We start from the raw sequence: 21,301 nt of genomic DNA on the forward strand, positions 1-21,301 counted from the left end.
TTTCTAGTAAAAATCTGCTATTTAATTATCTAAAGATTTCTCAGCCATTCTAACGGACACTGTTTGTGCCTTATTTTCAAGCATATTACGTGTGTTTATTGTTAACGACAATAAACGCAGCGGGGACGGGGGGTTGGGGGGGGCAGATTACAGTTCAGAGTTTTTGCTTGAAGTATGACAAAGAAAAACGAGCACAGAGCTTACTCTGGTATGGGAGTTCTAGTTCAGCTGACTGTTCAGATTGAGAGTTATTACTTTTAGAAAAATATGGCCGTGTTGCTTAAGATTTCTGTGTTATTTCGTTTTATTACTTTTGCATGCTTGTTGTGAATGGCTCATTAAACGGTGTTTAGAGTGGTGTGTACGGCGTTAGCTTCAAGTGGTAGCTTTAACTTGTAGCAACGAATATTTACAAGCTGTCTTAATTGAGGATGGCTTGGAAATCCATGAAAAATTAAACAAAGTACATAGTATTGTTTTATTTGTGTCTTAAGTACGACTTTGTCTTTTATAGCAGTCATAGTTTCTGAAAGCGGAAAAAAGAGCTGCATTCGGGTATACAGTTGTGACGTCAGCGCGGCAGGTGCAAAGAGCCCATTGCTGTTCGTTTAAACAGTCGTAACTCGCGGTGCGGTGAGTAATTTATTCCTTCCTGCTGGTTCTGGAAGCCGTCATGTTTGGAACAGTTATTCTGAGGAGGATGCTAACCCAATGCCTGAGACCTGCAACGTTTTTAATGCTAACGAAGCGCTTTACTAATTCAATACACTGAATAGTGTGTTTGATACATCCAGTTTCATACATTCAGACTTGTTTGTTATTATGTATAGAAGATGTTTAAAATGTCGTTTCAAAGAGCTCTGACAAATGCTAAGTATCTTTTTAACGATCCATTGGGGTTGTAAAATTTATTTGCAGCACTTCCTGTGATTAATACCTAATTAATGGGTGGGATTCAGCCTGTGCTATTGTTGTAATGTGCTGAAAGTTAACTGTGCTCTGTTAATGTGCATTACCCTTGGTTTATTACTGAACAGTACGGTTTATTAAACTGGTACATCTTCACCTTCACCATTTTCCTGACTCATTTCACGATAACGTTAAAGTTGCACTGCAATTAGATCTCAGTTGTAGTTAACATCAAAGCATGTGGGCGTGACTTAGTGTAAAACTTTCACTATTTACCATGAAACATCAACATTAAATGACTTCCAAATGCACGATCACAGCTGCATCACACTTCCTCTGTCTTTCTAGAGAACAGCCCTGAACACATTTACATGGTCACTTGATGACCTCACTGTAGCCCCGCCCACTTTTAAGAGGCAGTCACATGTTTTTTCTGCTGTTTGTTTTACTGTTATTCTATAATTTATATGGGTTTCATCATGTGAATACTGACTAAAAATGATAACATGATGAACTCTATGAATGCTAGCTGCTGACCGAACCGCATTGGGATGTAGAAATGACGAAATGTAGTACTTCGCCATGTGCATATGATCGGCTCTAAATGACACGTGGATCATCGGACTGGCGCCAAATTGGATACGTATGACCTTTGTTGACCTCTAAAGAGCAAAACAGCATTGAAATGTATTTTGACTCCACTGCACCCCTACATTAATTCGCCAGCTATATTTCCTCGCTAAACCAATGAATCTATACCACATTTTTTTGCATCGTGAAAGATAGCCGCCGAACGCATATATGCGTACCGCCTGGTGGACGGGCGGAAACTGCGCAACAACATTTGTCTTAGCACGTGCGCAGCGTTGATGGAAACTGAGCAACAGCTTCCGCGGTGCGGGCGGAGGCGCTGAAAACTGCGTGAGAGCTTCTGTGGTGGCTGGCGTGAGGCGGTGGTTGCTCGTACCCCGCGGTGGCAATAGGCCGGAGCGGCGCTTGGCTGCGAGGGCCGTTCGAGGCTGCTTGCAGCTTTAATTATTATTATTCTCCTCCAAATGAATTGGCTTTTTGGGGGCTTATCATATTCAAAAACTCACCAAACTTGGCGGAGGGCTTAAGCCTGTTTCAAATTTACGTATTTTAAAGTCGTCGCAAAAATCCCACAAGAAATGGCTCAATAGCGCCACCTAGAAATTTTCAAATGACCCTTTGCTATTCACTTGCTTTATCCTAGAGACATGAAATTTGGTACACTTGTAGAGCTCCCCAAGATACTCAAAATTTACAATTAATGTCATAGTGCAAGTATCACAGGAAGTCGGCCATTTTGGATTGAATGTCCAATTTTGAGCCCATTTTTGCCGTTTACAGCCTTCATATTTGATCGAACTCCTCCTAGGGATTTCCATTGACCGGCTTCAAACTCGGTCAGTCTGTTCATAAGGCATGTCCCATCTAAAGTTATCAAAACGGTGAGTTTTTGAGTATGCTGAAGGGGGGTTAGCAGGGGTCAAAGTTCACCTACTCGCCGTAAAAAAATAAACTGCTATATCTCCTACACAGAAACTCACAGAGGCACCAAAGTTACTGTGATTGATCATCATCGGCTGCCCTACAATACCCTATGGTCGAATGATGACATCACTTAGGCCACGCCCCCTGAGAACAGGAAGTGTAATGTTTTACTGTGAACGGTCGCTATCTGACCCCTTTGACCTCATCAACATGAAACTGTGCCCAGACACAGAAAACATGTTGGTGTATTGAGGATTCCAACCCCGACCAGCTACGATGGAGCAGGTGGGCGTGGCGGCGTGGCGAAGTGACCTGTAACGCCATCGCCATACGTTTGGCTCTCAATTCCACATTTTTGGGCCCAGCTGCTCCAATTTCACAAAGATGGACCCTCGTCTACTCCCGACAGGAATCCATCACAATATTTGGTGGGTGTGGCCTAATTTCTCTATAGCGCCCCCTAGAACACTTTAAATGATCAGCCCCAAGCCATGCTTTAACCTACAATTACGAAACTTTGTACACGTGTGTACCTTGTCAGGACTTACAAAAAAGTCTCTTGGAGCCATTGTCTAAACCCCACAGGAAGTCAGCCATTTTGGATTGAAGTTTGGATTTTGACCCATTTTTGCCGTTTACAGCCTTCCTATTTGATGAAACTCCTCCTAGGGATTTTGATTGATCGGCTTCAAACTCGGTCAGTCTGTTCATAAGGCATGTCCCATCTAAAGTTATCAAAACGGTGAGTTTTTGAGTATGCTGAAGGGGGTTAGCAGGGGTCAAAGTTCACCTACTCCCCATAAAAAATAAACTGCTATATCTCCTACACAGAAACTCACAGAGGCACCAAAGTTTCTGTGATTGATCATCATCGGGTGTCCTAAAATACCCTATGGTCGAATGATGACATCACTTAGGCCACGCCCCCTGAGAAAAGGAAGTGTCATGTTTTACTCTGAATGGTCGCTATCTGACCCCTTTGACCTCATCAACATGAAACTGTGCCCAGACACAGAAGACATGTTGGTGTGTTGAGGATTCCAACCCCGACCAGCTTCGATGGAGCAGCTGGGCGTGGCGGCGTGGCGAAGTCACCTGTAACGCCATCGCCATACGTTTGGCTCTCAATTCCACATTTTTGGGCGCAGCTGCTCCAAACTCACAAGGATGGATCTTCATCCACTCCCCGACAGGAATCCATCACAATATTTGTAGGGTGTGGCCTAATTTCTCTATAGCGCCCCTAGAAAATTTTAAATGATCAGCCCCAAGCCATGCTTTAACCTACAATTACGAAACTTTGGACACGTGTGTACCATGTCAGGACTTACAAAAAAGTCTCTTGGAGCCATGGTCTAAACCCCAGAGGAAGTCGGCCATTTTTGATTGAAGTACAGATTTTCATCCATTTTTGCCGTTTATAAACCATTTCAGTAATTCGCCACTTGGGGTCAGTATTGCTCCACAAATGAAACAGCAGATAAACAGGATGAAGAACAATATCAGTATTTCGCCAGTAGGTGTCAGTGTTCCTCCACCAATGACAAACAGATCCACGGGCGGATGGGCGTGAAAACTTTGTGAGAGCGTTGCCATTAAATTTCTAAAAGGATAGAAATCTCAGATAATTTTTGTTGAATTAAATCATGCAGTAAATGTAGCATTTTCTTACTTCTTACAAACCATTTCAGTAATTCGCCACTCTGAGTAAGTATTACTCCAACAATGAAAAGAGTGCTTTAGAAACACAGCTGAAAATGATGAAAAATGACGAACTGTAGTACTTCGCCATGTGCATATGATCGGCTGTAAATGACACGTGGATCATCCGACTGATGCCAAATTGGATACGTATGACCTTTGTTGACCTCTAAAGAGAACAACAGCATTGAAATATATTTTGACTCCACTGCGCGTCCTACATTAATCCGCCAGCTATATTTCCTCGCTAAACCAATGAATCTGCACCACATTTTTTGCAACGTCAAGGAGCGCCTCCGAACGCATCAGTGCGTACCGCCTGGTGGACGGGCGCGGAAACTGCGCAACAACTTCTGTGTTAGCACGTGGCCAGCGTTGATGGAATCTGAGCAACAGCTTCCGCGGTGCAGGCGGAGGAGCTGAAACTGCGTGAGAGCTTCTGTAGTGGCTGACGTGAGGCGACGGTTGCTAGTACCCCGCGGTGGCAATAGGCCGGAGCGGCGCTTGGCTGCGAGGGCCGTTCGAGGCTGCTTGCAGCTTTAATACATCTTATATGCTTAATATCAATGCACACACTATAGAAGCGGGGGTTGCAAAAATGCTTCTCTTCATAGACATAATTTTGCCTATTGCATCAAAAGTGGTCTTGATTTATTTATGCTTCGACCCACAGGCTGGGATCCTGTGCAGCTGGAAGGAGTTTAGTTCTCACTTTCAGACAGTCCTTATGTGCAACAGTGGCAACAAGTATTGTTTTACCACTAGGAGGCGCTGACTAGCATCCCAAAAGTCTAAATAACACTTGAACTACGACCACAAAGCTGTTAGTGTGGAATATAGTCCCTTCCGCCTGGAAATGGACCTCAGTTATTAAATTTGAATTGATTTAGAAAAAGTCATTTTAGATATGGTCACGGTTGTTGTGCGATTAACAAGAGTAGTCAGACTAGTTGTATAATTAGATGATCTTTAAGTAGTTTGTTTTGGTTAAAATGACAGATACCACAGTCATTGTTCCTCCTAAAACTTAAAGCATTACCGAATAACTTTACATTTATATTTTACTTTGCATTGGAACTTTTAATTTGTAATACGCAACTTCCTTTTCCCCCGTGGTTATAAATGAGCCCATCTTTAAATATGAGCTCCTTTCAGTCAGGCACAGTTCTGCTCACTTTTGTCCTTTCTCCCAGAAGTTGTCATTTTAAAATGATCGCCGCTTTGCACTTCCATGTTTGCTCTGTGATTGTGGGGATTTAAACATGATAGAAGGATTAACACTGAGACAGAAGCAGCTTCACAGAGCTACGGGGATAGCTGCAGACGTTAACCTCCCTGTTATTTATCAACATGCCAAGCTCTGTCGAATGATGTCTTTATCCTCTAAAAACCTGTGGTGAAAATCACAGCTAATCACATTAGTCAAGCCTTCTGTTCAGAGCTGGGGATTGGAAAAATAGCTCGCTTTCGGTGTCTGTCCAGCAACGGAAAAACAGATAGGAGTCACAGATGTGGGGGATTCAGGGACGGGGGCATATGTCCTAATTCCATTATACCAGATTATAGTCAAATGGCAGCTTTGATGATGATTTATTCATCGTTTGGTTTCTCTTAAAAATAGTTCCAATGTGCTGTGATTTTTCTAATTAGCATTTAGATTATCTTTGTTATACAGCCAGCCAATGTCTCTTTATCATATTAGTCTAAGAGATGGCCATCAAATGCAATTAACATTTTATCTTAACTTATTTATCCCTGGTTGGCATTACCTGCAGGAAGTGAGATATTGCTTTAGAGAATGATGTTAGTGGCCATTAGAGTTATTGGAGTAATTCTGCAGAGGTTGTCTCCATGGCAGTGTGGACCGCCAGAGCTGTTTTCTTATAACACTTAAGTGGAATCATTTAGCTAATGGTTTAATGGTTTTGTCCAGCGAGATCAAGCCTGTCAAGCCTGAGAGCAACAGCCTTAATGGCTAAAGTGGGGGATGTTGTCATAAAAAGGAATAAATTATGACCTTCAGAGAACTTTGAACTTGATCAGATCAGATGTTGTGCGTTACATTAACATTTAGACGAGTGTGCCAGCATGTTAAAAGAAAGTTAACAGCCTTCTCTCTCACTCTCTGTTACCAAAAACAGACCTGTCGCGTTTCTCCTTTGAGGCCGTGTGGAACCCCGTCTACGCAGAGATCAACAGGGAAGTTTTCAGCACAAAGCAGAGCATATGATGTTGATCCAGACAGTGTTGTGGCCAAAGACGGTGAGAAAAAGCCGGGCGTCAAGACCGTGGTCACCAACTGTCCTCTGACATCAACGTCTAGATGTTTTCCCTTTACCTCCCCGTCAGACTCTAGTCCTCGAACAAACAAGAAGGACAGGAAACGGGGAGCTTCTGAGGACGCTGGGTACCGACGGCCTACAGTTTCCTCCATGTCACGAACTCTGTCTCCTTACACGCACCGCAGGATGTGTGAGCTGACCGAGGAGAGCAGGCAGCGGATGAGCCACCTCCGCCTGGGGCCTCACCTCTTTCGCAAGTCGAAGGAGAAGCAGCCGCCCTTTTTGGTTTGTGTTTGTTTTGTGTGTTTTCTTCTTCCTTTTTTTCCGTTTATTTTTTTTTTAATCACATGGATGCACTATTTACCAAACAGGCAGTTAAAATCACAGCGTGATTCTGTTGAACCAAAACAATGGAACAGACCAGCGTGTGCTCGGAAAATATAAAAATTGGAGTACTTGAGCAAAAACAGGCAGTTTTGTCATAATATATAATTTCCGCCTCTTCTGGATTTCCTCAAATTTTCTCAGTAAGAAGTGGATTTTATTTTGTTCCCACAGCAAAACTGTCATAAACAATTTCATCCCAATCTTCTATATTTATAGTTTATATTATTCTTAGGATGGCTTTTCTGTCTGCAGTTCTTAATATTTTAAACTGGCATTTTCTATTGCTGCTCTGGTTTGCAGAATAAGAAAAGCCCAAAAAGTTTTTTTTTATGCAACAAGTAAAACTAAAAACACTGGCTGTCTCTAATAATTACATAAATGAAAAGCATAACTAATCTAATAATCTTAACAATAATAAAAACATAAAGTGTGAATTAATGAATGAAATAGTCAATGAATGATATTCAGAAAACAAACACACCAAATTTATTGTTTTCCAGGATCCGGATGGAAATTTAGTGACTGTGTCTGTAGACTTGTTCATCTGTCAAACGGGGTTGTTTGATGAATCGTTATCTCTGCTCTAAATTTAGATTTAATTTAATCAATGTATGATTGTTCAAATATTTTGTGGGATTTCAAAAAAACTCTTAATTTTAAAGTTTAACAATATATAAGCTATAATAGAACTTTGTTTAGGTGTTTTTTTTAGATGGGGAAAATGTCCCCACTATTCTAGATCTCATTTTCTTTGTTTTCTTTTCCTTTTTTTTCCTTGTATTGTTTCCTCTGTCCATTCTCTCTGTCTTGTGTCCTTTTTTCATTCCTTGTATATGTTTTGTTCCTCCTTATTATGCTCCTTCTGTTCTTCCATTTTTCTCCCTTCCTTTTCTGATTGTCCTTTTTCCTCTATTCATTATCTCATTCCTTGTTTTCTTTATTATCTGCTTATCTTTCCATACTTTTTGCTATTGCTCTACCAATGCATTCTACCTCCCTTCTCTCTGTCTTTCCGTCATTGTGTCCTAAATCTCCTCTTTTTAACCTTTCTGACCTCATTCTCTTCCTTCCTTTATGTTATCATATCCTTCTTCTGCTTGTATGCCTGTATGTAACCTTTATTTAACTAAGTGATTGTGATTTAAATAAAACATCTATTTAGAAAGAGAGACCTGGTCAAGGCTGGCAGCAGCACATTGACAATTGCAAATATCAAAACCAAATTAAAGTACAATACGGATAATAACGAAAGAAAAATAACATAGAGCAAACACAGCCATAAAAGTAAAAATAGGACTAAAAAACCTGAGGTGGTAAGGACAAGAACAAAGTTTGTTCAAATCAGAACATTTCCTACTTCTCCCAAACGAAGGTGCATAATCAGTTCTGATAGATCCCTCCCTCTGCACCTTTTGTACATTATATTTGTCAAACACCAAACAAGAGTAAAAAGAAGAGTTTTGCCCTGCTGAAGTGTCAAGAACAAACTGCAAGAACAGAATGATATCTTTCTGTTCTTAGAGCCCTGGGAGAGAGAACAAATATTGGCCTTTACCCTCCTTCAATCCACCGTTGTCCTTCATGGTTGCTTTACTTTTTGCACCCTTATTTCTTTCCCTCCTTGTTTCTTTGTCTCTTTTTTTTTCTTTCCTTGTTTTTCTTTGTTTCTTCCTGTCTTTTGTACTTTTAATTCTAAATGCCACTGCATCCTCCCCTTTTTATCTTTTTTCCCTACCTCCATTTTCTTAGTCTGGAATTACAAGATGAAAAATATCTCAAGGATAGTCTGGCTCTATGCTGGGATCTCCTCTCTTCTCTTGATCACATACAGCAAAACTATTTGTATGATGAGGGACATAAAATATAGAGTGGTTTTCATGGTTTTCCTAAAACCACGATTAAAACACAAACAACATGCAGTAAAGCCTCTATAAGCCTGGCCCATAAAAGCTGCATCAAGCTTGTGAAGTCAAGATCTTATGGGAATCAATTCAGTACCTTTCATTCCTTCATGTATCTTGGTTTTTAAAAATCTCAGAATTAAAGACAGCTAATAACTTGATCATGGTTCTCTGTGTTTAATAATCCAGCAGTAGACGTGTTCTAAGCACACGGTTTAGAAGATTAATAAGAGCCTGAGTTGCTGCAGGTCACACCTCAGTGGGAGCTTCCCCAAATTTCACTTAATCATGCAAGCAGATTAAGTTAAGGATGTAGTAATAAGGCTATGTTAATCTTTTTATCTTAGCTTTTAATGGATTTTGACATCATGAATGGATTTTGCCTATTTGTACTCAGATGTCCACACTGAGGGACCTGAACATGATTTAAAAGATAACATTCAGATGTTTTTAAAGAACAACAATTTGATTAAAGTCACATGTATCAAGAAAATACTCTTCACAAAGGGATGAGTTTCTGTATGGCCGTCGGCAGCATCTTGCACACTGTTAACAGATCAGACTATTAGATCCTGCTTTGTGTTTTTGGGGAGACTCATTAATGAAATTCACTTGATGATTACTGTTGTTTCTGTATCTGAGGCAGGAGCATGCTTTCCTGCCTCTGCATTTCCTGGGGGGTGATCCTCTTCCTATAATTAACCCCATTAATTGAGTGCCAGGCCGCAATTAACAAATGAACACCTCATGAAGTAGTTCAGCTTTGTGAGAAGAGAGTAATCAGTGCGAGTTTCAGAGCTTCAAATGCTTCCTGTGTGCCGAGGAAAGTCAAAGTGTTAACGCAGAATGCAATTTGCGTCAAAAAAGTGGAAAGGAGGTTAAAAAAATTGTTTTGCTTCATTCAAAACACTGTGGAAATGTGATTTATCTACTTTATTTGTCTTTTGTGTTTCCACAGTGCAGCAGGAGGAAGTCATTTGCTTATTTTTTTACCATTCAGAGTTTTGCAAGACAGATCAAAGAAAACATGTTGAAGTGTTTCATATTAAACATAAATTATTCTCTCACCCTGTGATGTTCCAGGTCCCTCATCACAGTGATACCACTGGGGTGGGAACATCGAACCGCAGCACGGATCGACACAGTTTCTCACCTGATCACACAGGTAGGCTCATGCTACTGCAAAAACTTCTCTATGCAAACTATTACACATTAATTACTTTGGAACGTTTGGTTAATAACACATTTTTAAATTTATGTTTACACATGTCTGACAGAAAAACAAACTGAATGTTTTCAGATTGTGTACTTTCTGATTTTAGCATTTCGAGTTGTGTTATATTCCCCCCATTAAGTCACCCTCATCAGATATTTATAATAGGTTTTAATCTTCTTATATTGATACTCTGATTTATGAAATAGGAATATAGGAGACTTTAAAGCAACATGTAGCTCAAAATATCTTGGGTTAAACATTAACTAGTGATTTCCTTTTATATGTCTTCCTGTAGATGCTTCTCTCTATGGAAGCTACAGACAGAGGACAGAGCAAGTAAGTTATTATCTTTGAACTTGGGACGCTGTGCCAAAGTTTAAAGAATGAATGAATGTGTCCCGTCATGGTTAAGACACAGATGAAACACTATTCTTTTTTTGTGTATTAGTTTATGTTTAAAGGAATTTTTGTTGGGATGTTATATTAAATGGGGCTGGATACATATTTTTAAAACATTTTTAAAAAGCAGGTTCTCCCACTTCCTGACGAGGGATGTGAAATTTGATCAATTCTACGATAAGTATCAATATTTTTTAAATAAATTAAATCCTACATTGAGTTTTATGTCAAACCCACATGAATTAAATGACAGTCATCACAGATGACATTTTTTACCCAGTTGCACATGTACATTGAAAATATAATGAAGCAACCAGTTACAACTAATTAAATAATTAAATCTCATAAATTACCTTATCTAGCTGAGTAAGACAAAAAAGATTCCTTTTGTGCATAACCAAATACGAAATGCCACACAATTAGCATTTAAATAAAGCAAATGTATAACAGACACAACATTTATTACACCATCAGTTCAATTAATTCAATCCTAGTATTTGGAACAGTGACACAATGTTACTAAAACAGATTTCTAAAATCTTTCACAAAATCTTAAAAATGTATTGAATCGTATCGTTTGCTGAATATTGTGACATATATCATTCTGTGAGCAGAATATCGTGTATCGTATTGTATGAGATTAGTGTATCACTGCAGCCCTGTTCCTGACACCTCAGTAATGAACAGAATTATGCTCTGCTGCATAAAATCTTAATATAATAGATTGTGTTTTTAGCCTGACAAAATATGCAGTTCAAGATGTGTGAATAGATTTTAGAGGCCCTGTCGCAAACATTATATACATTATTATCGATAATGACAACCCAGGAATACAGATATGTTCTTTTATTAAAGTGCACTTTAGGACTAAAGCTAAAATATGTATAAAATACATTAGTTTGTTTGAAAGTTTCAAGGTGAACGTGGCTCACAACTTGAGTAACTATTTATTTATTTATTTATTTATTTATTTTCTTCCTTTTTCTAGATAGCATCGGCTTCAGCAAGGCTCCAAACGTCTCCGGAGACACGTTCCCGACATGAACCCGAGATCAAAGGCCCAGGCTGGACCGAGATGCGGCGGACCCGGTCCGTCTCAGCTTGGTCTGGCCTGGCAGTGTCAGAATCAGGGAAGCTTCTGAATGTCAGCAGCTGCTCCCTCAGAGACCGGTAAATCCCTTCCCCTCACTGGCTTTTCACATTTTATTACAACTTTTTAAACCTGGAAAGTGTCTCAAGATAAAAGTGTCTTTGGTTCAGTCTTAAAATAATTGCAGTGACCAAAAGCAGCTGCCTAGGAGGCAGAGATTAGTTTGCGTTACTAATGATCAAAACATTCTTGGGAAGTTTAATCTACAATAAATTGAAAAAAATCTAATCAAATTCAATAGGGAAGAAAATATTTACATCTACGCTGACGCTGTTTGCTGCAGACCGTCCTCATTGTCACACTGAAGCTGGAGCGACAACAATCCTAATTTTTTTCTGATGTTTACCCTGAATTTGTCGAGCTCCATCTGTGCGCATCATTTTTGTTTGCCCAAAAGATCTCGAAAGCAAAACAGGCACCTGTATGAGTTCCCAATTACGGTGTACAGCAAATATATGGAAATCCCAGGAGGTGTCTGGATGCGCTGGTGCCGGGCAAATCTGTGGCTGTGTGCGTGTGCACGTGTATGTGCACACACACACATCTAATCTTTAATTTTGATCACACTCAACGGGAGCGTTGAATTCTCCTCCACCTTTTAAATTATAGAAGCTGATGTCTTGTCATGTTTGGTCATTACTGAAGAAGGAGGCAGCAAGAAGGGAAAACAAAGAGGAAATGGTATTGATTTGTGTTTCTGCTTGAGACTGATGCATTTGACCCGATGCACACTTTACTACGTTCAGAGACCTTGTCATCAATCACAGGAGATGTGAGCCGAGCGCGCCGATGCGACCGACGTCTCGTTTTGTTTGTTTGCTCCGCTTCGCTCAGTCCATAAGTAAACATTAAAATCAATAGACAATCTTAAACTGCAAAGTAAATTGCAGGAAATGAAGGATACTTTTCTCTCATCTGGAAACGCGGCAGGATTCGCTGGGTGGGAGATTAGACTTGGCCTTTGTAGATTCCCTCTGACAGTGAAGGGGGCACGTCTTCTCCACCAATCTATGATCTATAAAGGAAATGACAGATGCCAGTGGCAGCTTTCTGCCCCCTAAGCCTCTGAGTCTCAGTCTATTCATGTCTCGGGATGATTTGTCCTTGATGACTTTTTGATGCAGGTACCGAGTTTATCTGATTACAGATGAAAAGCTCCTGTTCAAACACTGCCAGCGAGGACGAGACCCGAGTCAATCTGTCACTTATCACCCCTCCAGTACCAACAAATGGACGTGAATGAGAGGCAATACAGAAGGATTTGTTTTTATCAGTGCAATCTTTTGTGTCTTGACTTACTGTAGAAAATATTTATTTAAAAAGCAATGGTAAAGATAAATTATTGCTTGAACTAATATTGTTGGTCATTAATATTAGATACTGTTAAAATAACAAAAAACTGAGTTATTTTACAAGAAACAATTATAATGGTGGTTTAGAGAACGTTTAATTGCTAGCAAAGAACTGAAGTGTCAGGCTGTGATCTCAACATCGTCGCTCGTCTTATCTTTGGTTGGAGCACAGACTAGTGGACACAAGTTACATTACCAAAATAAATATCATTTTATATATAATATATATCATTTTTGAAGAGTCTTGGTAAATGTTAATATATCTTTTGAAATTCTTTTCAAAAAGGGGGAAAAAAATTAACCCCTTTTAGCTTTCTTGATTTTTTGTTTTTGGGGTAGAGTCTATTTTATCACGCCTGAGTGTTTCATAAAATCAAACAAATGTTGCTGTCACACAAAAATAACCTAAGAAAAAACAGAAGAAATTAAAAAACATAAAGAAATTTCCCAGTTCAAAACATTGTCCTGATCTAAAAAAATGTCAAGATCAGATGAGAAACACAGCTATTGACATCTTCTCAGTTTGGAAAGGGTCACGAACCCATTTCTACAGCTTTGGCAATTCAAGATCACTTTGTCTGCAAATAACAAAGTGAGTCGTTACCAGAAATGGAGAAAATATGAGCGGTAAATAATGAGTTTCCAGAGCATCTCAGAGGTTTTTTTTTTTATAATTTAAAGGATGTTTTTGGCTCTTCATGTGACAGAGAGTAAATATGAAAGTGGGTTGTGAGAGAGGTCAAAAGGTGGGACTCAAACCTGTGACCTGCACCCATTTAGAAGGATTTTAAAGAACCCAGAACGACATTTAAAACACTGATGGCCTCACTGTCTCAGCTGGATTGAATAAGGGCTTGATCCAATCCGAGTTGCTGTGCATGTTTTCATGCATGCATGCATGGTTCTCATCCTCTGTACTCTGGTTTTCCTCTGCAGTCCCACAAACATGACTGCCAAGTTAATTCGTCTCACTGGGGTACGTGTGCATACCATGCATCTCACCCAATGAAAGATTGATTAAATGTTTGTTTTGGTTTCTTTGTCTTCCTCAGACTTCAGGCTGGTCCATCCTATGGAGAACAGATCCACAACCGGATCCAGAAGATTCTGCAGACGCACAGAGCCACCTATGAGCGCAGATAGAGCTGTAACCTTTAATACGCCGCATGAGTGTTTATGCTGTATAAACAGCACAACCTAGATGTTAATTGTAATGCATCCAGTGTTTTTACTCTAAATTGTATGAGGAATCTATACAATATATATATATATATATATATATATATATATATATATATATATATATATATATATATATATATATATATATATATATATATATATATATATATATACTTGCACTATTTTGACAGAAATCAAACCTAAAAGTGGAGAGTCAAACCATCCCACACACGTAAAGTATTTCCTTTATTATATTTAACATTTCAAACATCTGGAGCGAGTGAAGGCCATTTCTTTTCCCTCCGACCCGTCTTCTGGGCTCCTCTGAATGTTTGAGCCAAACAGAGCCGTTTATTAAACTCTGGCTTGGGTTTACAGAAGGCCCGTTTTGCGTGTGTGGGAAGGAGACACGGAGGATGTAAGCTGCAGCTGTCGAGGGCTCGGCTCTTATAGCACAAAAGATAAGCATGAAGGTAGCCAAGAGCCACCGCTGCAAGCCCCAAACTAAACCAGACAAGAGATTTGAGCGAGAAAAGGAACAAAAGTAATCCTGAATGAAAGAGCGGGGAACACAAAGAGACCGAGACGCAACTGAAATGCAAACATAGCAGTTTCAGAGTATTACATGGAAATGTAATACTATGATAATTTGTCAATTATCATTGACAAAGCTTTACAGAACATCCTTCTGCTATGGGATAATATGTAAAGGTATTTATCACAGCGAATCAAATAATAGCCATTATGCACTCTTGTCACTTCAACACTAAATAACACTAGATATGCAAGAAGCTCTTAAGTTTTTGAATAGAAAAGCAACAGATCTAATAATGGAAAATCTGACCTATTTGGGAGGTTTCTACATGTCTGCTTAAGTTCAAAATTATGCTATCCAATACTCAATATCCATAAAAGGTCAAGCTGAGTTCTTCTTTTGTCACATCAATGTAACTTTTATTCTGCAGTCCCAGTATTATCATAGTTAAAATGTATGCATTTTAAACTTTACCTCTACAATCTTTAGAATTATACCAAAGATAGTAGTGAAATTATTCTATTTTTAGGTAGATACTCCAAAACTGGTTCAGATTTCTGATTAAAAATCCAACTCGTGGCAAACAAGCAGTACTTATTAATCACTGTACAGAGTTATGAAATCATCAGATCAGGACGAAAGAGGATCAGTGTTTCACTGTTCATACACTCGTCTCACACTCCTCAATAATATCAGTGTTCATGGAAAAGCTCCTCTGGGTCGGAGTTCACGACTTCTTCACTTCTTACGGAATTTCTTCTTCTGGCTCCTCTTCCCAGCTCGCTGTGCTGCTTTCTCTGCTATAATCTGCTGGTACTTCCTTTTATTCTTTCTGCATCGAGAAAAGAAAACTGCATTTTATGTTTCTGTTTTTAAAAGTCTGAAACATTAAAAATGGGCATTTCTTGTGAAAATGACGTGTGAATGCTGTAAGCAGAATGTTTTTGGAGAAAATCGGAAGGAGTGATAGTATGAGGGTAAGAAGTTTAAGTTCATCATTCCAGTCAAATTATGACCAAATTAGGATCATTCCCTAATTCGGAATGAACCTAATTCATTCCGAATTAGTCATGAGACAGACAATCTGTGGGGAACAAAAAGTTGTGCTCCTTTCTCTCTGTGGTCCAGCTGTAATCTGTGGAAATACACCACTTGTTCAGAAACAACCAGTAAGAGGCAGGAGGAGGATCTAACGCTGTCAATCATACATGTGTACACGCTGGTCATGCCCTCCCTGATCTGGAGCACAGCTCCAGATCAGGGTACATTCCACAGGGTACATTCTCAAAACAAGAAAAAAGAAGTCAAATGAAACACTTTAGTTTATTCTTTAACTTACTGCCTGAACTCGGCATCATGCAGCAGCTCCTCCACCATGGTTCTCTTCCTCTCTTTCTTGGGAATACGGGAATGATAGAAATCAACTGGGCTGTCCACCACAGTGCCCACCTATCAAACATGTAGAATGAGATTGAAGAATCTTATCACCACAGACTGTGACATCTATTTGAAAGGTTAATGAAAATCAGCATTTTTCTAAGGAATCTGAAACGCCAGTAAACAATGACCTGGAAATACTTGGGGAAGCCATCTCTGTCGTTCTTCTTGTAGAACCTCTTGGGGTCCAGGGAGCCTCTCATCTTCAGGACCCGAAGGTCTCCTTTCAACTCCTGGGTAACCTCTGGAGCTTTCATACCAAACCAACCGTCTCCCGTTGATTTTGCCCTCTCTGCCTAAAAAATAAATAATCAGTACAAAACAATCTTCATTGACGGACAGCTTACCAGACTTCAAAACTGCTTTAATTGTTCAAACTAAGGGCTAACTTTTTAAAACTTACTCTGTGTTTCAACTTTAAGGCATGTTTAGATTCACTGTAGGGAGGCACTGCATCCTTCTTCTCAAAGTCCGGGCCGATCACACTCTTCTTCATTACCTATGGAGAAGCACGAAAACCGCCATCCTGAACATGTCTCTAAAAACAACTCAGAATAAAACGGGTCAAAGTCCAAAAACTTGGACAGAAACTATAAACATTATCTGAATAAATATGATGTTCATTATTCATTCTTCACCTCAGCTCACCGTCAGAGAAACAGAGAAAAATCAATCAGTAATTTACCTCGCCCAAGCTCTTCTTTTCCTTCAAATTTTGCAGCAAGCTGGAGACGGGTTTTGATTTGCTGCCATCCAAACTGATGTATAAACCCCCGAGCTCCTTCACCCTGATGCCGGGGTCAATACGCGTGGACATCTCTGTCCTGAAATTAATAGGCACAAAGAAAATTCCTCAGGAAGTGCAACCACGTCTCATTCCACGCTACACGGCTGTGATGTAACCTGGAGGCTCTGCAGTCCTTTACATGACCAATCCGTTTAAGAAAATAATAAACTCCCCAAACACATAATCAAGTGAGCAGGTTGTTCTCTCAATGACGCCCCTTCACAGTGACAGGTAAGCGTTGTGACAATTCAGTAGAAATCTCTGTAGCACAAACCACTCTTGCAAGGATGAGTAGCAAAAGGTTAGGCAAGCATTCCCTAAAACTTGGATAATTAACCCTGACCTCCACTTTTATGGGTACCTTCTGGTCTATTATCTACAAACACAGACCTTAGTATCCAGGTATGAAGCTTTTAAAACAACAGGGACATACTGCAAAACAACATATTTGACTGTCTTGAAGTAGAAAATGATTTTAGAAGAGATAGAAATGAGATGTGTTAATATATTAGAAAAACTGCTAGTAACAGTCTTTAAAATGTTTCCTCTAATTCAGTGGGTAACTGGATCTTTTCGTCATCCTGACCATTCAAAGTGCTTTAAGCTCGAGCCACATTCACCCATTCGCTTTCCCAAACATGCATACATTCAAACACCCGACTGTATATTTGCACCCTGCTTAGCGGAGCTTTTCTTAAGTTAAGCCATAGTTGCATTCTGATCTTTTTCTCCTCTTCTGCTCATTAGACTCCATAATTTGTACATTTTTAATTTCTAATGCCAATAAACAGCTATTCCGTTAATTTTAAGCTATATTTTTGCATGTTGCCCGAAGACAGAATTTTTGGAGGTTTTTTTGTGGTTGGATGCGAGTAAAATCAAAATCTGTAATGATTGCCTGAAGTCCCGCCTCCTTCCTTCATTGAGTCGTGGGACAGTTTGCACGTGTGACGCTGTGCAACACAGAAAACATCACAAAAGATGAAGGTGATATTTTTCTTCACCTCTGCCTTCAAACTGGAATAATCTGTTTCACTTACAACTGAGAGCTTCTGCTGGAGAACAAGGCTTTTGAGTCCTCATCTTCATCCTCGTCCCCCTCTTCGTCGATGAACTCTTCATCTTCCGATTCAGCTCCTTTATCCACAGCTTCCTCTTCCTCTCTGAAGTACTGCTGGTCAGCATCTTGTCCGGGTCGAGTGTCAATCATAAACAGACCCTCCACCGCGGACGTCGAAGCTGCCTCGGACATGTTGGAAGGCTCTTTTCGGCTTTCCTCTCTTGTCCCCGAATTGTCTTCATCAGACATCAGGTCCTCGTCATCTTCCTCATCGCTGCTGTCCAGCAGGCTGATTGTTTTCTTTTTCTGGACAACAACGTCCTTAGATTTCTGCTCTGAGTCAGACTCTACCATGACCTTTACCTTCTGGCTCGCTGTCACCTGGACTTCCAGTTTTTCCTCCTCACTGGGCCTGGTTCCCTCCTCCAGAGGCTCGTCTGCCGGGGCGGGATGGATCCCTGCAGCTTCCTGCTTCTCCTCCCTCTCTGCCATGTCGGAGTCCATCTCTCTTATTACTGGAGCAGACTGAAGACTCTGCTCTGGCTTTGATGGTGGTACCGTTTCCTGTATCATCTCCATCTCTGAGGCCTCTCCAGGTTCGCTTTCATGGGACAGCTCCTCCTGCAGGTCTTTGGTGATCACTGCAGGCTCACTTTGGTCACACACTGACCCTGGGAGCTCCGCATCTTCTGATGGGTTCGTTTTCTCCTTTTCTGCTTTCTTCTCATGGGCTCCACTGGAAGTAAACTTCATGCTTTCCTTTTCTCCAGATGTTTGGATCGTTTCTTCCTCTACCAGAGTGCGGTCTGCGTCCTCTCCAATCACGGTGCTTTCTAACGTAGAATCATTCAACAAGCTCTCCTCTTTGGCTGCTTCTTCGCTTTTTTCTGAAACAACACTGCTGGGCTTTGTGGACCGTCTGGATGTTGGAGCTCTCTGACTGCTGGACTCTGTGCTTCCCGCTGATGAATTTACTTCCACCTCCTCGGATTCTGAATCCACGGTGGATTTAGACACAGCAGACTGGGTTCTGGTGCTCAGACTGGAAGTGGGCCCAGACTCAAACCCGTCAGAGTCGCAATCTGATTTCTTATCTTGGTTCCCAGTCAAAGCTGCTTTCCCTCTTGTGGGTCCTCTTCGACGAGTCGTCCTGGTGGGGGACTGGGAGCTTTCGGACAGCTCGTCCAGGTGGATGGGAATAGGACGGAGTTGCCTCCTGAGCCTTCTTCCTGAGATGCTGGATGTGCTGCTCTCTGCCTCTGATAGCTCAGAGTCTTCGATGTGTCGCCTTGCAGATGATCGGGTGTGAGCAGATTTCCTCTGACTTCTTGTAACTCTCTGAGATTTGGACTCAGCTTCCGGTGCCGTTTCCTCTTTGCCGTGTGCTGCTTTCGCCGAGCCGGACGTTTGAGCCGGCTTCCTTCTTGTGCTCCGTCTGCTGCCAAGTCCAGGTCTGGCTGCAGACACAGCAGACAAGCTCGACTCCACCTCGGAGGTTTCATTGGCCTGATCCTTCTCGCTGAGCGCTCTCGTCCTCGCTCTGGTCAACGTTACTGGCGGTTCGGAGTCCGACAGCGCAGAGCAGAGGGACTCCACGTCAGACGTGTCCTCTTTGTGGTCGGAGCCCACTGGAGTGCAGGGCTTCTCCGGGCTGCGGAGTCTGGAGGCTCTGGAGCATCTCCTCTTGTTGGAGGTGGCAGGAGTATCTAAGGATCCTCCTTTGTTCTTCTCCAGCTGGCTGGAGGTCTCTGTGAGGGTCTGCTGGCATTCCTCCTGCTGAGCCCTCCTGGTTCTTCTGGCGGTGGAGGGCGTGGCCTGTTGAGCACAAGAAAAGCAGCTCATAGCAAACATGGTTTACAGGCATATTGCAATAAATTATCATTTAAAACTCAGAGTGATACTTGTATCTTACTAGGACTGTAGATAATTTTTCTTACAGTGTTGGACCAATTACTGTTCAGAATAAGACCTTTTTAGGCAAATGGTCTTTGTTTAAGTATGCACTCCATTAACAGACTAATTGATTACATCACTGCTTTAGTTGATGATTATTTCAATAATCGATTCGTCACAACTCATTACATTACACACTAACAACTTCCAAAGAATCAGTTCTATCAATTTAAATGACTTGTTAACAGCAAATTCATCCCAAGATGCCGTTTCTTATAAAACGAGACTTAAGGGGATTTAACAGCTAGAGGGTAAAGGTCAAAACAAGGTTTCTGTACCTTCTTTCTTGAACACATTGCACTTTTTCAAGTTAAGCTTTCTAGACTTTCCCTGTGCCGTTTGGTTCACGCGGCGTGTTTTATTTCTAAAAATGTTTGTAAACTCAGACCGATCCGTCTGTCCACGTGAAGCTTCGGCGGAGCCACGCGCGCGAGGACACCGGCAGCCACGTGACGGCTTTAAATCACCGCCGATCAAACATCCGCAGGGCCTCCGCCAGTTCCCCGCTTCACCTACACGCGTCTGCCACACGTACCCGGACAACTGGCTGCTTTTCCTCCGCTCTGTTCGGGGGAGAGCTCACGTACGCTCCTCTTCTGGTGGCCACCATCTTGGACGCGATATTCTGCTTTCACTTCCGGTCCGGGGCAGACCTGACTAATCGATGCGCGGAGAAAAGCAGCAGGCCGAGTAGACGGACAGATCAGTCTTTATTCTTATTGTTAGAGGGATCCGAAACACTTTTGGAAAAATCCGGCTTCATAATGTACAAACTGTTGATGTCTTGTAAATCCACTCGATTATAATCATAGTGAATTGTTTATTGTTTTGTTAAAGTCTGAAAATGTGTTTTTCTGTCAGCAATACAATGCCAAGTTTAAATACTGAAAAAAACATGACAAAAAAAAAAAAAAAACTATTTGGATTTCCCAGGCCTTTAAAAAACTTAAAACATACTAATAATACATTTATGTGGCGATATGTTCAAAGCAAAAACGCTCAAAATACTGAACTTGGGACAAGAAAATTAAGACATACAAGGGGGAATGGAAAAACAGGCAGAAAAGAAGTGAAGAACATAATAGAACATTTTAGGACACATGGGACAAAACAAGGAGGAAAATAAATTAGTAAAGATGGAGAACAAAAAGAAATAAGGGGAAAATGTAGCTCCCAAATAAAGGAAAGAAAAAAAGGGTTTATTCAATTGTCTAAAAAAAATAAATCAAGGCAACATTAAAAGGAAGAAAAGTAGTAAATCAAAACGACAGGGACGCAAACTTAAAAAAAGAGGGGAAACCAAAAACATGGAAAGGAGGGAAGAAGGCAAGAAAATTACAGAACCAGGAAAAGATGAAGAAAAAAAGAAGGCTGGACACAAATATGTAAACATAAAAACCAAAGAGACAAAGAAGGCCTCCAGGAATGAAGGAAATTAAGATGGTTAGTAGGAAGGACACACTACCACACTGTGTAGGAGGTCTGGGAGTAGTGTTAATGTTTTAACACGTTTAAATAATTTATTATGCACCTTT

General features: G+C 40.7%; 2 protein-coding genes across 3 annotated transcripts in view; one reads left to right on the top strand and one right to left on the bottom strand.

Moving 5' to 3' along the window:
- spata6 (spermatogenesis associated 6) overlaps nt 1–14,020 on the top strand; it is a 34,176-nt gene extending 20,156 nt beyond the window's left edge. Inside the window, exons 7-12 of the mRNA XM_055054406.1 lie at nt 6,267–6,387; nt 6,475–6,692; nt 9,779–9,860; nt 10,207–10,247; nt 11,299–11,480; nt 13,865–14,020. Coding sequence (XP_054910381.1) covers nt 6,267–6,387; nt 6,475–6,692; nt 9,779–9,860; nt 10,207–10,247; nt 11,299–11,480; nt 13,865–13,955 — 735 coding nt within the window. The 3' untranslated portion in view covers nt 13,956–14,020. The remainder of the gene's footprint in view (nt 1–6,266; nt 6,388–6,474; nt 6,693–9,778; nt 9,861–10,206; nt 10,248–11,298; nt 11,481–13,864) is intronic.
- Nucleotides 14,021–15,034: 1,014 nt separating this feature from the next.
- Nucleotides 15,035–20,401, bottom strand: dnttip2 (deoxynucleotidyltransferase, terminal, interacting protein 2). Of its 2 annotated transcripts, none has more exons than XM_055053943.1 (7): nt 20,302–20,401; nt 17,794–19,628; nt 16,652–16,790; nt 16,370–16,465; nt 16,098–16,262; nt 15,869–15,978; nt 15,035–15,361 (listed from the first exon to the last, which is right to left on the bottom strand). In XM_055053943.1, exons 1-7 carry the CDS (start codon nt 20,374–20,376, stop codon nt 15,268–15,270), a joined length of 2,514 nt encoding a protein of 837 aa, XP_054909918.1. In that variant the 5' UTR covers nt 20,377–20,401; the 3' UTR covers nt 15,035–15,267. The 2 variants fall into 2 exon arrangements, with proteins under 2 accessions (XP_054909918.1, XP_054909929.1); XM_055053954.1 differs by lacking the exon at nt 20,302–20,401 and adding an exon at nt 20,045–20,260.
- Nucleotides 20,402–21,301: the final 900 nt, after the last annotated feature.

This window comes from Poeciliopsis prolifica, unplaced genomic scaffold, assembly GCF_027474105.1.
Source record: "Poeciliopsis prolifica strain line A6 unplaced genomic scaffold, Auburn_PproV2 SCAFFOLD002, whole genome shotgun sequence".
NCBI lineage: Eukaryota > Metazoa > Chordata > Actinopteri > Cyprinodontiformes > Poeciliidae > Poeciliopsis > Poeciliopsis prolifica.